This window comes from Salvelinus alpinus, chromosome 4 (genome assembly GCF_045679555.1).
Source record: "Salvelinus alpinus chromosome 4, SLU_Salpinus.1, whole genome shotgun sequence".
Classification (NCBI taxonomy): Eukaryota; Metazoa; Chordata; class Actinopteri; order Salmoniformes; family Salmonidae; genus Salvelinus; species Salvelinus alpinus.
The window spans coordinates 12,330,219-12,348,088 of NC_092089.1; the positions used below are offsets into that span (position 1 = coordinate 12,330,219).

Consider the following 17,870-nt stretch of genomic DNA (forward strand, 5'->3'; position numbering starts at 1 on the left):
CCTGGATGGCAGGAAGCTCAGCCTTCCTCTGACACCGCCTGGTGTAGAGGTCCTGGATGGCAGGAAGCTCGGCCTTCCTCTGACACCGCCTGGTGTAGAGGTCCTGGATGGCAGGAAGCTCAGCCTTCCTCTGACACCGCCTGGTATAGAGGTCCTGGATGGCAGGGAGCTCAGCCTTCCTCTGACACCGCCCGGTATAGAGGTCCTGGATGGCAGGAAGCTCGGCCTTCCTCTGACACCGCCTGGTGTAGAGGTCCTGGATGGCAGGAAGCTCAGCCTTCCTCTGACACCGCCTGGTATAGAGGTCCTGGATGGCAGGGAGCTCAGCCTTCCTCTGACACCGCCTGGTATAGAGGTCCTGGATGGCAGGAAGCTCAGCCTTCCTCTGACACCGCCTGGTATAGAGGTCCTGGATGGCAGGGAGCTCAGCCTTCCTCTGACACCGCCTGGTATAGAGGTCCTGGATGGCAGGAAGCTCGGCCCCAGTGATGTACTGGGCCGTTCGCACTACCCTCTGTAGCGTCTTACGGTCGGAGGCCGAGCAGTTGCCGTACCAGGCGGTGATGAAACCAGCCAGGTGCAGCTGTAGAACTTTTTGCGGGTCTGAGGACCCGTGCCAAGTGTTTTCAGCCTCCTGAGTGGGAAGAGGCGTTGTCGTGCCCTCCTCACGACTGTGTTGGTGTGTTTGGACCAAGATAGATCCTTAGTGATGTGGACAACGAGGAACATGAAGCTCTCGACCTGCTCCAGACCCGTCGATGTGAATGGGGGTGTGCTCGGCCATCCTTTTCCCGTAGTCCACAATCATCTCCTTTGTCTTGCTCACGTTGAGGAAGAGGTTGACGTCCTGGCACCAAACGGCCAGGTCTCTGACCTCCTCCCTATAGGCCGTCTCATTGTCGTCTGTGATCAGTCGTGTTGGCAAAACATTTTTATTTAATCTTTATTTAACTAGGCAAGTCAGTTAAGAAGAAATTCTTATTTTACAATGACGTCCTACCGGGGAACAGTGGGTTAACTGCCTTGTTCAGGGGCAGAACGACAGATTTTTACCTTGTCAGCTTGGGGATTCGATCTAGCAACCTTTTGGTTACTAGTCCAACGCTCTAACCACTAGGCTACCTGCCGCCCCAACTTGATGGTGTTGGAGTCGCTGGTGAACAGGGAGTACAGAAGGGGGACTAAACACGCACTGCGGGGCCCCTGTGTTGAGGGTCAGCATGGTACCCTCACCACCTGGGGGGCGGCCCATCAGGAAGTCCAGGATCCAGTTGCAGAGGGAGGTGTTTAGTCCCAGGGTCCTTAGCTTATTGATGAGCTTTGAGGGCACTATGGTGTTGAACGCTGAGCTGTAGTCAATGAACAGCATTCTCACGTAGGTGTTCCTCTTGTCCAGGTGGGAAAGAGCAGTGTGGAGTGCAATAGAGATTGCATCATCTGTGGATCTGTTGGGGCGGTATGTGAATTGGACTGGGTCCAGGGTGTCTGGGATGATGGATGTTTATGTGAGCCATGACCCGCCTTTCAAAGCATGTCATTTGGCTACAGAAACAACTAGAGCACAGACATCTGACACCTATAGCCTACAGTAAATCTCCGGAAAATAAATGAGTCATTTTAAGCATCATTAGTATACAAAATACTTAATAATATAGCACGGGTACATCAAGTGCAGATAAGCTATTCATGGTTTAAACAGGAGCAGGCTGTGATTTTGTGTCATTTCAGCGATTCTATTATTAACTGGCAATTGAACACAGACGACACTTGACAGATAACACAGATAGCACTTTCCCTAATGACTAGTTCAGCCAGATGGAATATACTGTACTGTCTGAGCTTCACAGGAGGGGGGGGACAGTTAGATCTATGGTGTGACGATGGTTGATAGGAAAAATATATACGTTCATTAGGGAAATTGTAGCCTGGTCCCAGATCTGTTTGTGCTTTCTAGGAGTAGTCAGGACTGTACAAGCAAATCTGAGACCAGGCTAGGAGGGAAATATTTTGAAATCGTTTTAACAATAGTTGTTATGGATACAGTAGTTGTTATTGATACAATAGTTGTTATTGATACAGTAGTTGTTATTGATACAGTAGTTGTTATTGATACAGTAGTTATTATTGATACAATAGTTGTTATTGATACAGTAGTTGTTATTGATACAGTAGTTTTAACAGTAGTTGTTATTGATACAGTAGTTGTTATTGATACAGTAGTTGTTATTGATACAGTAGTTGTTATTGATACAGTAGTAGTTATTGATACAATATTTGTTATTGATACAGTAGTTTTAACAGTAGTTGTTATTGATACAGTAGTTGTTATTGATACAGTAGTTGTTATTGATACAGTAGTTGTTATTGATACAGTAGTTGTTATTGATACAGTAGTTGTTATTGATACAATAGTTGTTATTGATACAGTAGTTGTTATTGATACAATAGTTGTTATTGATACAGTAGTTGTTATTGATACAGTAGTTTTAACAGTAGTTGTTATTGATACAGTAGTTGTTATTGATACAGTAGTTGTTATGGATACAGTAGTTGTTATTGATACAGTAGTTGTTATGGATACAGTAGTTGTTATTGATACAGTAGTTGTTATTGATACAATAGTTGTTATTGATACAGTAGTTGTTATTGATACAGTAGTTGTTATGGATACAGTAGTTGTTATTGATACAGTAGTTGTTATTGATACAGTAGTTGTTATTGATACAGTAGTTGTTATTGATACAGTAGTTTTAACAGTAGTTGTTATTGATACAGTAGTTGTTATTGATACAGTAGTTGTTATTGATACAGTAGTTGTTATTGATACAGTAGTTTTAACAGTAGTTGTTAATGATACAGTAGTTGTTATTGATACAGTAGTTGTTATGGATACAGTAGTTGTTATGGATACAGTAGTTGTTATTGATACAGTAGTTGTTATTGATACAGTAGTTGTTATTGATACAGTAGTTTTAACAGTAGTTGTTATTGATACAGTAGTTGTTATTGATACAGTAGTTGTTATTGATACAGTAGTTGTTATTGATACAGTAGTTTTAACAGTAGTTGTTATTGATACAGTAGTTGTTATTGATACAGTAGTTTTAACAGTAGTTGTTATTGATACAGTAGTTGTTATTGATAGAGTAGTTTTAACAGTAGTTGTTATTGATACAGTAGTTGTTATTGATACAGTAGTTGTTATTGATACAGTAGTTGTTATTGATACAGTAGTTGTTATTGATACAGTAGTTTTAACAGTAGTTGTTATTGATACAGTAGTTGTTATTGATACAGTAGTTGTTATTGATACAGTAGTTGTTATTGATACAGTAGTTTTAACAGTAGTAGTTATTGATACAGTAGTTGTTATTGATACAGTAGTTGTTATTGATACAGAAGTTATTGATAAAGTAGTTGTTATTGATACAGTAGTTGTTATTGATACAGTAGTTATTGATACAGTAGTTGTTATTGATACAGTAGTTGTTATTGATACAGTAGTTGTTATTGATACAGTAGTTATTGATACAGTAGTTGTTATTGATACAGTAGTTTTAACAGTAGTTGTTATTGATACAGTAGTTGTTATTGATACAGTAGTTTTAACAGTAGTTGTTATTGATACAGTAGTTGTTATTGATACAATAGTTATTGATACAGTAGTTGTTATTGATACAGTAGTTATTGATACAGTAGTTATTGATACAGTAGTTGTTATTGATACACTAGTTATTGATACAGTAGTTATTGATACAGTAGTTGTTATTGATACAGTAGTTTTAACAGTAGTTGTTATTGATACAGTAGTTGTTATTGATACAGTAGTTGTTATTGATACAGTAGTTGTTATTGATACAGTAGTTGTTATTGATACAGTAGTTGTTATTGATACAGTAGTTGTTATTGATACATTAGTTGTTATTGATACAGTAGTTGTTATTGATACAGTAGTTGTTATTGATACAGTAGTTGTTATTGATACAGTAGTTGTTATTGATACAGTAGTTGTTATTGATACAGTAGTTGTTATTGATACAGTAGTTGTTATTGATACAGTAGTTGTAACAGTAGTTGTTATTGATACAATAGTTGTTATTGATACAGTAGTTGTTATTGATACAGTAGTTGTTATTGATACAGTAGTTGTTATTGATACATTAGTTGTTATTGATACAGTAGTTGTTATTGATACAATAGTTGTTATTGATACAGTAGTTTTAACAATAGTTGTTATTGATACAGTAGTTGTTATTGATACAGTAGTTGTTATTGATACAGTAGTTGTTATTGATACAGTAGTTGTTATTGATACAGTAGTTGTTATTGATACAGTAGTTGTTATTGATACATTAGTTGTTATTGATACAGTAGTTGTTATTGATACATTAGTTGTTATTGATACAGTAGTTGTTATTGATACATTAGTTGTTATTGATACAGTAGTTGTTATTGATACAGTAGTTCTTATTGATACAGTAGTTTTAACAATAGTTGTTATTGATACAGTAGTTGTTATTGATACAGTAGTTATTGATACATTAGTTGTTATTGATACAGTAGTTGTTATTGATACAATAGTTGTTATTGATACAGTAGTTGTTATTGATACAGTAGTTGTTATTGATACAGTAGTTTTAACAGTAGTTGTTATTGATACAGTAGTTGTTATTGATACAGTAGGTGTTATTGATACAGTAGTGTTTATTGATACAGTAGTTATTATTGATACAGTAGTTTTAACAGTAGGTGTTATTGATACAGTAGTTGTTATTGATACAGTAGTTATTGATACAGTAGTTGTTATTGATACAGTAGTTGTTATTGATACAGTAGTTGTTATTGATACAGTAGTTTTAACAGTAGTTGTTATTGATACAGTAGTTGTTATTGATACAGTAGGTGTTATTGATACAGTAGTGTTTATTGATACAGTAGTTATTATTGATACAGTAGTTTTAACAGTAGGTGTTATTGATACAGTAGTTGTTATTGATACAGTAGTTGTTATTGATACAGTAGTTGTTATTGATACAGTAGTTTTAACAGTAGTAGTTATTGATACAGTAGTTGTTATTGATACAGTAGTTGTTATTGATACAGTAGTTTTAACAGTAGTAGTTATTGATACAGTAGTTGTTATTGATACAATAGGTGTTATTGATACAGTAGTTGTTATTGACACAGTAGTTGTTATTGGTACAGTAGTTGTTATTGATACAGTAGTAGTTATTGATACAGTAGTTGTAACAGTAGTAGTTATTGATACAGTAGTTGTTATTGATACAATAGGTGTTATTGATACAGTAGTTGTTATTGACACAGTAGTTGTTATTGGTACAGTAGTTGTTATTGATACAGTAGTAGTTATTGATACAGTAGTTTTAACAGTAGTAGTTATTGATACAGTAGTTTTTATTGATACAGTAGTTTTTATTGATACAGTAGTTGTTATTGATACAGTAGTTTTAACAGTAGTAGTTATTGATACAGTAGTTGTTATTGATACAGTAGTTGTTATTGATACAGTAGTTGTTATTGATACAGTAGTTGTTATTGATACAATAGGTGTTATTGATACAGTAGTTGTTATTGACACAGTAGTTGTTATTGGTACAGTAGTTTTTATTGATACAGTAGTAGTTATTGATACAGTAGTTGTAACAGTAGTAGTTATTGATACAGTAATTGTTATTGATACAATAGGTGTTATTGATACAGTAGTTGTTATTGACACAGTAGTTGTTATTGGTACAGTAGTTGTTATTGATACAGTAGTAGTTATTGATACAGTAGTTTTAACAGTAGTTATTGATACAGTATTTTTTATTGATACAGTAGTTTTTATTGATACAGTAGTTGTTATTGATACAGTAGTTTTAACAGTAGTAGTTATTGATACAGTAGTTGTTATTGATACAGTAGTTGTTATTGATACAGTAGTTGTTATTGATACAGTAGTTGTTATTGATACAATAGGTGTTATTGACACAGTAGTTGTTATTGACACAGTAGTTGTTATTGGTACAGTAGTTGTTATTGATACAGTAGTAGTTATTGATACAGTAGTTGTTATTGATACAGTAGTTTTAACAGTAGTAGGTATTGATACAGTAGTTGTTATTGATACAATAGGTGTTATTGATACAGTAGTTGTTATTGACACAGTAGTTGTTATTGATACAGTAGTTGTTATTGATACAGTAGGTGTTATTGATACAGTAGTGTTTATTGATACAGTAGTTATTATTGATACAGTAGTTTTAACAATAGTTGTTATTGATACAGTAGTTGTTATTGATACAGTAGTTTTAATAATAGTTGTTATGGATACAGTAGTTGTTATTGATACAGTAGTTTTAATAATAGTTGTTATGGATACAGTAGTTGTTATTGATACAGTAGTTTTAACAGTAGTTGTTATTGATACAGTAGTTGTTATTGATACAGTAGTTTTAACAGTAGTTGTTATTGATACAGTAGTTGCTATTGATACAGTAGTTGTTATTGATACAGTAGTTGTTATTGATACAGTAGTTTTAACAGTAGTAGTTATTGATACAGTAGTTGTTATTGATACAATAGGTGTTATTGATACAGTAGTTGTTATTGACACAGTAGTTGTTATTGGTACAGTAGTTGTTATTGATACAGTAGTAGTTATTGATACAGTAGTTGTAACAGTAGTAGTTATTGATACAGTAGTTGTTAATGATACAATAGGTGTTATTGATACAGTAGTTGTTATTGACACAGTAGTTGTTATTGGTACAGTAGTTGTTATTGATACAGTAGTAGTTATTGATACAGTAGTTTTAACAGTAGTAGTTATTGATACAGTAGTTTTTATTGATACAGTAGTTTTTATTGATACAGTAGTTGTTATTGATACAGTAGTTTTAACAGTAGTAGTTATTGATACAGTAGTTGTTATTGATACAGTAGTTGTTATTGATACAGTAGTTGTTATTGATACAGTAGTTGTTATTGATACAATAGGTGTTATTGATACAGTAGTTGTTATTGACACAGTAGTTGTTATTGGTACAGTAGTTTTTATTGATACAGTAGTAGTTATTGATACAGTAGTTGTAACAGTAGTAGTTATTGATACAGTAGTTGTTATTGATACAATAGGTGTTATTGATACAGTAGTTGTTATTGATACAGTAGTAGTTATTGATACAGTAGTTGTAACAGTAGTAGTTATTGATACAGTAGTTGTTAATGATACAATAGGTGTTATTGATACAGTAGTTGTTATTGACACAGTAGTTGTTATTGGTACAGTAGTTGTTATTGATACAGTAGTAGTTATTGATACAGTAGTTTTAACAGTAGTAGTTATTGATACAGTAGTTTTTATTGATACAGTAGTTTTTATTGATACAGTAGTTGTTATTGATACAGTAGTTTTAACAGTAGTAGTTATTGATACAGTAGTTGTTATTGATACAGTAGTTGTTATTGATACAGTAGTTGTTATTGATACAATAGGTGTTATTGATACAGTAGTTGTTATTGACACAGTAGTTGTTATTGGTACAGTAGTTTTTATTGATACAGTAGTAGTTATTGATACAGTAGTTGTAACAGTAGTAGTTATTGATACAGTAGTTGTTATTGATACAATAGGTGTTATTGATACAGTAGTTGTTATTGACACAGTAGTTGTTATTGGTACAGTAGTTGTTATTGATACAGTAGTAGTTATTGATACAGAAGTTTTAACAGTAGTAGTTATTGATACAGTAGTTTTTATTGATACAGTAGTTTTTATTGATACAGTAGTTGTTATTGATACAGTAGTTTTAACAGTAGTAGTTATTGATACAGTAGTTGTTATTGATACAGTAGTTGTTATTGATACAGTAGTTGTTATTGATACAATAGGTGTTATTGATACAGTAGTTGTTATTGACACAGTAGTTGTTATTGGTACAGTAGTTGTTATTGATACAGTAGTAGTTATTGATACAGTAGTTGTTATTGATACAGTAGTTTTAACAGTAGTAGTTATTGATACAGTAGTTGTTATTGATACAATAGTTGTTATTGACACAGTAGTTGTTATTGGTACAGTAGTTGTTATTGATACAGTAGTAGTTATTGATACAGTAGTTTTAACAGTAGTAGTTATTGATACAGTAGTTTTTATTGATACAGTAGTTTTTATTGATACAGTAGTTGTTATTGATACAGTAGTTTTAACAGTAGTTGTTATTGATACAGTAGTTGTTATTGATACAGTAGTTGTTATTGATACAGTAGTTGTTATTGATACAGTAGTTGTTATTGATACAGTAGTTGTTATTGATACAGTAGTTGTTATTGGTACAGTAGTTGTTATTGGTACAGTAGTTGTTATTGATACAGTAGTAGTTATTGATACAGTAGTTGTTATTGATACAGTAGTTTTAACAGTAGTAGTTATTGATACAGTAGTTGTTATTGATACAATAGGTGTTATTGATACAGTAGTTGTTATTGACACAGTAGTTGTTATTGGTACAGTAGTTGTTATTGATACAGTAGTAGTTATTGATACAGTAGTTTTAACAGTAGTAGTTATTGATACAGTAGTTTTTATTGATACAGTAGTTTTTATTGATACAGTAGTTGTTATTGATACAGTAGTTTTTATTGATACAGTAGTTGTTATTGATACAGTAGTTGTTATTGATACAGTAGTAGTTATTGATACAGTAGTTGTTATTGATACAGTAGTTGTTATTGATACAGTAGTTGTTATTGATACAGTAGTTGTTATTGATACAATAGTAGTTATTGATACAGTAGTTGTTATTGGTACAGTAGTTGTTATTGATACAGTAGTAGTTATTGATACAGTAGTTTTAACAGTAGTAGTTATTGATACAGTAGTTTTTATTGATACAGTAGTTGTTATTGATACAGTAGTTTTAACAGTAGTAGTTATTGATACAGTAGTTGTTATTGATACAGTAGTTGTTATTGATACAGTAGTTATTATTGATACAGTAGTTGTTATTGATACAGTAGTTGTTATTGATACAGTAGTTGTTATTGATACAGTAGTTTTAACAGTAGTAGTTATTGATACAGTAGTTGTTATTGATACAGTAGTTGTTATTGATACAGTAGTTGTTATTGATACAATAGTTTTAACAATAGTTGTTATTGATACAGTAGTTGTTATTGATACAGTAGTTGTTATTGATACAGTAGTTGTTATTGATACAGTAGTTTTGACAATAGGTATTATTGATATCATTGTATTAACAATGATAAAATGCTAATAATTCTATGTGTTTTATTTCCATCCAGTGGTGAACTGCACAGACCCAGGCATCCCGGCTAACTCTATCAGGGAGAGTAAGATAGAGCACGGTAACTTCACGCTGGGCAGTGTGGTGTTCTACACCTGTAACCCTGGATACTACCTGTTCGGTTCCTCTGCACTGACCTGTCAACCTAATGGCCACTGGGACAAACCTCTACCTGAATGTCTTGGTACGTTGTCTGTTTTCTCTTCACAACTTGTTGAAAATACAGATGTAGGATCTTAATTTGATCACTGTTTTGTTGCTGAGAAAATGCAGATGAGTTTACATAAATTCACTGAAAACCGGCTCTATCACATGGTCGTATTAACAGTATTCCACTTTTCATGTGGCCTCGTTTTGATCCCCCCGATCAATCAACATGATGGACTAAACATTAAAATACTGTTGCTGCAGGATTATGTTTGCTGCCACAATACAGGTCAAATTAAGATCCTACATCTGTACCACACAGCCACAACTACTGAGGTGCAGGAGGAGACTGGAGAGAAAAAGGAAGCCTAGGCACACCAAGGGTTAATGCACAGTTCACATGTATCGTGCAAATAGTCCTTATCTTTTGCTGTCAGTGACATTCATCATAGCATTTCTCCACGATCTACCTGTTGTTCTAACCATGTCTTTTATCCTTAATGAACTTGATTTGTAAAAGTTACAAATGTGTGTACCCAACGTCTGTCTAGATGCTAATGACCTGATAAGGGCTGACTGTAATGGCTATACTGACTTACAGTATACACTCTTTAAAAAAAAAAGATAGAACCCGATTGAGTTCCATTTAGAACCCTTTCCAAAAGAGAGTTCTACTTGGAACCCAAAAGAGTTCTACCTGGAACCAAAAAGGGTTCTCCTGTGATGACAGCCAAAGAACCCTTTGGGAACCCTTTTTTTCTAAGAGTGTTGTGTTAATGATGACCTCATCCCAAATGGCACTCCATTCCCTATACAGGGGCAATAGAGCTGTAGTTAAAAGTAGTGCACTACATAAGGAATAGGGTGTCATTTGGGACACAAACAGTGTTAATGAGTCATAAAAAGCTGACTGTTGGCTATGGGGAATGTTATTGTTGTCTTATAGAGGAGGACTGTGGGAACCCTGGCTCTCCTCCCTACGGTACCATGGTTGGGGACAAGTTCTCGTTTGGCTCCACGGTGCAGTACTCCTGTTCAGGGGACAGAGAGCTGATTGGAGAGTCATCACTCACCTGTCAAATCAATGGACACTGGAGCGGCCCCATACCTCACTGTTCAGGTAAGGACCATTACCTCACTGTTCAGGGAAGGACCCATACCTCACTGTTCAGGGAAGGACCCATACCTCACTGTTCAGGGAAGGACCCATACCTCACTGTTCAGGGAAGGACCCATACCTCACTGTTCAGGGAAGGACCCATACCTCACGGTTTAGGGAAGGACCCATACCTCACTGTTCAGGGAAGGACCCATACCTCACTGTTCAGGGAAGGACCCATACCTCACTGTTCAGGGAAGGACCATTACCTCACGGTTTAGGGAAGGACCCATACCTCACTGTTCAGGGAAGGACCCAAACCTCACTGTTCAGGGAAGGACCCATACCTCACTGTTCAGGGAAGGACCCATACCTCACTGTTCAGGGAAGGACCCATACCTCACTGTTCAGGGAAGGACCCATACCTCACTGTTCAGGGAAGGACCCATACCTCACTGTTCAGGGAAGGACCATTACCTCACGGTTTAGGGAAGGACCCATACCTCACTGTTCAGGGAAGGACCCATACCTCACTGTTCAGGGAAGGACCCATACCTCACTGTTCAGGGAAGGACCCATACCTCACTGTTCAGGGAAGGACCCATACCTCACTGTTCAGGGAAGGACCCATACCTCACTGTTCAGGGAAGGACCCATACCTCACTGTTCAGGGAAGGACCCATACCTCACTGTTCAGGGAAGAACCCATACCTCACTGTTCAGGTAAGGACCCATACCTCACTGTTCGGGGAAGGACCCATACCTCACTGTTCAGAGAAGGACCCATACCTCACTGTTCAGGGAAGGACCCATACCTCACTGTTCAGGGAAGGACCCATACCTCACTGTTCAGGGAAGGACCATTACCTCACTGTTCAGGGAAGGACCCATACCTCACTGTTCAGGGAAGGACCCATACCTCACTGTTCAGGTAAGGACCATTACCTCACTGTTCAGGGAATGACCCATACCTCACTGTTCAGGGAAGGACCCATACCTCACTGTTCAGGGAAGGACCCATACCTCACTGTTCAGGGAAGGACCCATACCTCACTGTTCAGGGAAGGACCCATACCTCACTGTTCAGGGAAGGACCCATACCTCACTGTTCAGGGAAGGACCCATACCTCACTGTTCAGGGAAGGACCCATACCTCACTGTTCAGGGAAGGACCCATACCTCACTGTTCAGGTAAGGACCATTACCTCACTGTTCAGGTAAGGACCATTACCTCACTGTTCAGGGAAGGACCCAAACCTCACTGTTCAGGGAAGGACCCATACCTCACTGTTCAGGGAAGGACCCATACCTCACTGTTCAGGGAAGGACCCATACCTCACTGTTCAGGTAAGGACCCATACCTCACTGTTCAGGGAAGGACCCATACCTCACTGTTCAGGGAAGGACCCATACCTCACTGTTCAGGGAAGGACCCATACCTCACTGTTCAGGGAAGGACCCATACCTCACTGTTCAGGGAAGGACCCATACCTCACTGTTCAGGGAAGGACCCATACCTCACTGTTCAGGGAAGGACCCATACCTCACTGTTCAGGGAAGGACCCATACCTCACTGTTCAGGTAAGGACCATTACCTCACTGTTCAGGGAAGGACCCATACCTCACTGTTCAGGGAAGGACCCATACCTCACTGTTCAGGGAAGGACCCATACCTCACTGTTCAGGGAAGGACCCATACCTCACTGTTCAGGGAAGGACCCATACCTCACTGTTCAGGGAAGGACCCATACCTCACTGTTCAGGGAAGGACCCATACCTCACTGTTCAGGGAAGGACCCATACCTCACTGTTCAGGGAAGGACCCATACCTCACTGTTCAGGGAAGGACCCATACCTCACTGTTCAGGTAAGGACCATTACCTCACTGTTCAGGTAAGGACCATTACCTCACTGTTCAGGGAAGGACCCAAACCTCACTGTTCAGGGAAGGACCCATACCTCACTGTTCAGGGAAGGACCCATACCTCACTGTTCAGGTAAGGACCCATACCTCACTGTTCAGGGAAGGACCCATACCTCACTGTTCAGGGAAGGACCCATACCTCACTGTTCAGGGAAGGACCCATACCTCACTGTTCAGGGAAGGACCCATACCTCACTGTTCAGGGAAGGACCCATACCTCACTGTTCAGGGAAGGACCCATACCTCACTGTTCAGGGAAGGACCCATACCTCACTGTTCAGGGAAGGACCCATACCTCACTGTTCAGGTAAGGACCATTACCTCACTGTTCAGGGAAGGACCCATACCTCACTGTTCAGGGAAGGACCCATACCTCACTGTTCAGGGAAGGACCCATACCTCACTGTTCAGGGAAGGACCCATACCTCACTGTTCAGGGAAGGACCCATACCTCACTGTTCAGGGAAGGACCCATACCTCACTGTTCAGGGAAGGACCCATACCTCACTGTTCAGGGAAGGACCCATACCTCACTGTTCAGGTAAGGACCCATACCTCACTGTTCATGAGCAGCTTCTCCAGGTTGTCATGGAGACTGTTGACTTTGAAGTTTATTTTATTTAGATGTTCTATGAGCGGCTTCTCCAGGTTGTCATGGAGACTGTTTATGAAGCGAGTCTCCATCGGGTTATTTTTCCCGCCAGACCTTTAGCAGCAGACTGCTCACGTATGGTTAGCATAGCCTACTGGTTTTAATGTCTTTCAATTAACTTTAGGACGTTTAAAACAACAAATGTACATCTTGTTTTCAAAGTTTTATCTTAAGGTTTGCTCTACGCTGTTCACTAATCGGAAGTTATATATATTTAAATGTGTGGCTGGGATGGGGATAATGCTTAAGAGGACGTGAACGAAGCTGAATGGGCGTAAACAAAGAAGAGCTCTCTAGGACGTGAACGATGCTGAATGGGCGTAAACAAAGAAGAGCTCTCTAGGACGTGTGAAGATCTCAGCAGAATCCTTCAAAGGGCATTTTCTCCTACTTGTCTCTGAAGTGAGATAACAAGTCTATCAAATTTCAAAACTAAAACTTTCCCATGTTTCCTCCAACTACATTTTATGATATAGAATTTTGAACCGCTGAGTCTGTACTTTCATAAAATGTCAAAAAAAAGAATAAGCAAATCACTTACATTTGATATAAGCCTCAATAGAGAAACCTGGACACGTATGGTGTTAAAACAAGACATCGCTACAATGTGCTACGATATGACAGTATACAGTGAGTCTACAAAACATTAAGAACACCTGCTCTGCTACGATATGACAGTATACAGTGAGTCTACAAAACATTAAGAACACCTGCTCTGCTACGATATGACAGTATACAGTGAGTCTACAAAACATTAAGAACACCTGCTCTGCTACAATATGACAGTATACAGTGAGTCTACAAAACATTAAGAACACCTGCTCTGCTACGATATGACAGTATACAGTGAGTCTACAAAACATTAAGAACACCTGCTCTGCTACGATATGACAGTATACAGTGAGTCTACAAAACATTAAGAACACCTGCTCTGCTACGATATGACAGTATACAGTGAGTCTACAAAACATTAAGAACACCTGCTCTGCTACGATATGACAGTATACAGTGAGTCTACAAAACATTAAGAACACCTGCTCTGCTACGATATGACAGTATACAGTGAGTCTACAAAACATTAAGAACACCTGCTCTGCTACGATATGACAGTATACAGTGAGTCTACAAAACATTAAGAACACCTGCTCTGCTACGATATGACAGTATACAGTGAGTCTACAAAACATTAAGAACACCTGCTCTGCTACGATATGACAGTATACAGTGAGTCTACAAAACATTAAGAACACCTGCTCTGCTACGATATGACAGTATACAGTGAGTCTACAAAACATTAAGAACACCTGCTCTGCTACGATATGACAGTATACAGTGAGTCTGCAAAACATTAAGAACACCTGCTCTGCTACGATATGACAGTATACAGTGAGTCTGCAAAACATTAAGAACACCTGCTCTTTCCATGACATAGACTGACGAGGTCAGTGGCGACCCGTCATTCAAAGACCCGCTTTGAGCCTGACATTTCTAGCAACAAAAGGAAGGGAAGGGGAGGGGGGGGGGGGCTATTTTGCCTGTTATTTTGGCAACAATACATATCACATATCAATTTACAATATACATTTTTTTAAATAATAATTCATGGACTAAAGCCGCGTACAAACTTGGTCTCTTTTTTGCTTTCTTGAGTCAGTTCCAAAATGCAGACAGCCCAGCTCAGTGCTTTCTGTGGTGGTGGGGCAGCCTAGCTCACTCATCATGATGAGTGATGATATATACACGGCTAGCTACATAGTGAATGTATATACACAGCTAGCTACATAGTGAATGTATATACACAGACATCTAGCTACATAGTGAATGTATATACACGGCTAGCTACATAGTGAATGTATATACACAGACATCTAGCTACATAGTGAATGTATATACACAGCTAGCTACATAGTGAATGTATATACACAGACATCTAGCTACATAGTGAATGTATATACACGGCTAGCTACATAGTGAATGATTCGGTGTTAAAAGTATTTTTCAGACTTCCTTTCCTGAAGCCATTTTTTTCTCTTAATTTCAGATATGTTTTGCTCTTTCACTTTTAAGAGAGAGAGAAGAAGAAGCATTTGTGGGTGTAGTGTAGTCTGCTGGGTTGGAGATGTCCCTTGTGTATTGAACTGACTCTCTCTCTCTCTCTCTCTCTGTCTCTCTCGCTGTCTCTTTCTCTCTTTATCTCTCACTCTCTCTCTCACTCTCGCTCTTTCTTTCAATTCAATTCAATTCAAGGGGCTTTATTGGCATGGGAAACATGTGTTAACATTGCCAAAGCAAGTGAGGTAGATAATATACAAAAGTGAAATAAACAATACAAATTAACAGTAAACATTACACATACAGAAGTTTCAAAACAATAAAGACATTACAAATGTTATATTATATATATGCAGTGTTGTAACAATGTACAAATGGTTAAAGCACACAAGTTAAAATAAATAAGCATAAATATGGGTTGTATTTACAATGGTGTTTGTTCTTCACTGGTTGCCCTTTTCTTGTGGCAACAGGTCACAAATCTTGCTGCTGTGATGGCACACTGTGGAATTTCACCCAGTAGATATGGGAGTTTATCAAAATTGGATTTGTTTTCAAATTCTTTGTGGATCTGTGTAATCTGAGGGAAATGTGTCTCTCTTTCTCTCTCTCTCTCTCTCTCTCTCTCTCTCTCTCTCTCTCTCTCTCTCTCTCTCTCTCTCTCTCTCTCTCTCTCTCTCTCTCTCTCTCCATCTCTCTCTCTCTCTCTCTCTTTCTCCCGCTCTTTAACTCTCTCTCTCTAACTCTCTCTCTAACTCTCTCTCTAACTCTCTCTCTCTCTCTCTCTCTCTCTCTCTCTCTCTCTCTCTCCCGCTCTTTCTTTCTCTCTCTCTCTCTCTCTCTCTCTCTCTCTCTCTCTCTCTCTCTCTCTCTCTCTCTCTCTAACTCTCTCTCTCTCTCTCTCTCTCTCTCTCTCTCGCTCTCTCTCAAATTCAAATTCAAATTCAAGCTGCTTTATTGGCATGAAAAACATTGTGTCAATATTGCCAAAGCAACAATGTATACAATATACATTGTAATACAATTAAAACAATGACAAATAATAATATAGAATGGCAGTAAATAATAATACAAAATTAAATATAAAAAATAGTAACAATAAAATGGTAACAGTCAATAGTCGAATGTAATGTATGGTGTAATGCACCACTACCACCACCACTATCATTAAACTGCTATCATTACCATTACCACCCATACCATTACTATTTGGAATGATAAACAACAATAATAATACTAATAACAATAACAGTAATAACAATAACAGTCATAATAAGTAAGTTACTGCTTACTATGCAGATGTTATTATTCAGTGTCCCTCAGGCTATGGCAGGCAAATACATATTTGGCTGCAAGAGGAGCCATTGCTCCTTCGCCCATGAGTATTTTTAGTTTTTCCTCTGAGTTTAATAAGTTAAAATTTGGAATAAATGTAGTCATTTCTGTGAATAATGAATCTCTTGGTGAGGAATATTTATCACAGTAAAGGAGAAAGTGCATCTCTGTTTCTACCTCCCCTGTCGTGCAGTGACCACATACACGCTCCTCTTTGGGTAGCCATGTCTTTTTATGTCTGCCGGTTTCTATTGCCAATCGGTGGTCACTCAGCCTGTACTTGGTAAGGATCTGTCTCTGCTTCGAATCTCTGACAGAGTAGAGATATTCAGCCAATTCATATTCTCTGTTTAGGTTTTCTCTCTCAATTCAATTCAATTCAATTCAAGGGGCTTTATTGGCATGGGAAACATGTGTTAACATTGCCAAAGCAAGTGAGGTAGGTAATATACAAAAGTCAAATAAACAATAAAAATGAACAGTAAACATTACACATACAGAAGTTTCAAAACAATAAAGACATTACAAATGTCATATTATATATATGCAGTGTTGTAACAATGTACAAATGGTTAAAGCACACAAGTTAAAATAAATAAACATAAATATGGGTTGTATTTACAGTGGTGTTTGTTCTTCACTGGTTGCCCTTTTCTTGTGGCAACAGGTCACAAATCTTGCTGCTGTGATGGCACACTGTGGAATTTCACCCAGTAGATATGGGAGTTTATCAAAATTGGATTTGTTTTCGAATTCTTTGTGGATCTGTGTAATCTGAGGGAAATATGTCTCTCTAATATGGTCATACATTGGGCAGGAGGTTAGGAAGTGCAGCTCAGTTTCCACCTCATTTTGTGGGCAGTGTGCACATAGCCTGTCTTCTCTTGAGAGCCATGTCTGCCTACGGCGGCCTTTCTCAATAGCAAGGCTATGCTCACTGAGTCTGTACATAGTCAAAGCTTTCCTTAAGTTTGGGTCAGTCACAGTGGTCAGGTATTCTTAACAGAGGGGTAGTGTGCTAATATAGCACTGTGCCATGCCAGGGGATGGTTTGTGTCTCTCTCTAACTCTCTCTCTCTCTCTCTCTCTCTAACTCTCTCTCTCTAACTCTCTCGCTCTGCTCTGATCTGCTCTGTTTGACTTGTTCTGTTCTTCATTACAATATGACATGTTCAGAAGATGGGATCAGTCACACTCATTCTCTCATCCTCCCCTCCTCTCCTCCTCTCCTCTCTTCCCCTCCTCCTCTCCTCTGTCCTCCTCCTCCTCAGCTTCAGAAGGGAACATGTACCACTTTTCCACTGGAGAAGCTTTTTAATGGGGGAAAATTAAGCTACCATAAAGCACCTCCAC

The 17,870-nt window shown here is 37.9% G+C and overlaps 1 protein-coding gene across 1 annotated transcript in view; it reads left to right on the forward strand.

The window, feature by feature from the left end:
- LOC139572868 (CUB and sushi domain-containing protein 3-like) overlaps positions 1-17,870 on the forward strand; it is a 1,528,140-nt gene that overhangs the window by 1,404,782 nt on the left and 105,488 nt on the right. Inside the window, exons 56-57 of the mRNA XM_071395690.1 lie at positions 9,307-9,492; positions 10,402-10,575. Coding sequence (XP_071251791.1) covers positions 9,307-9,492; positions 10,402-10,575 — 360 coding nt within the window. The remainder of the gene's footprint in view (positions 1-9,306; positions 9,493-10,401; positions 10,576-17,870) is intronic.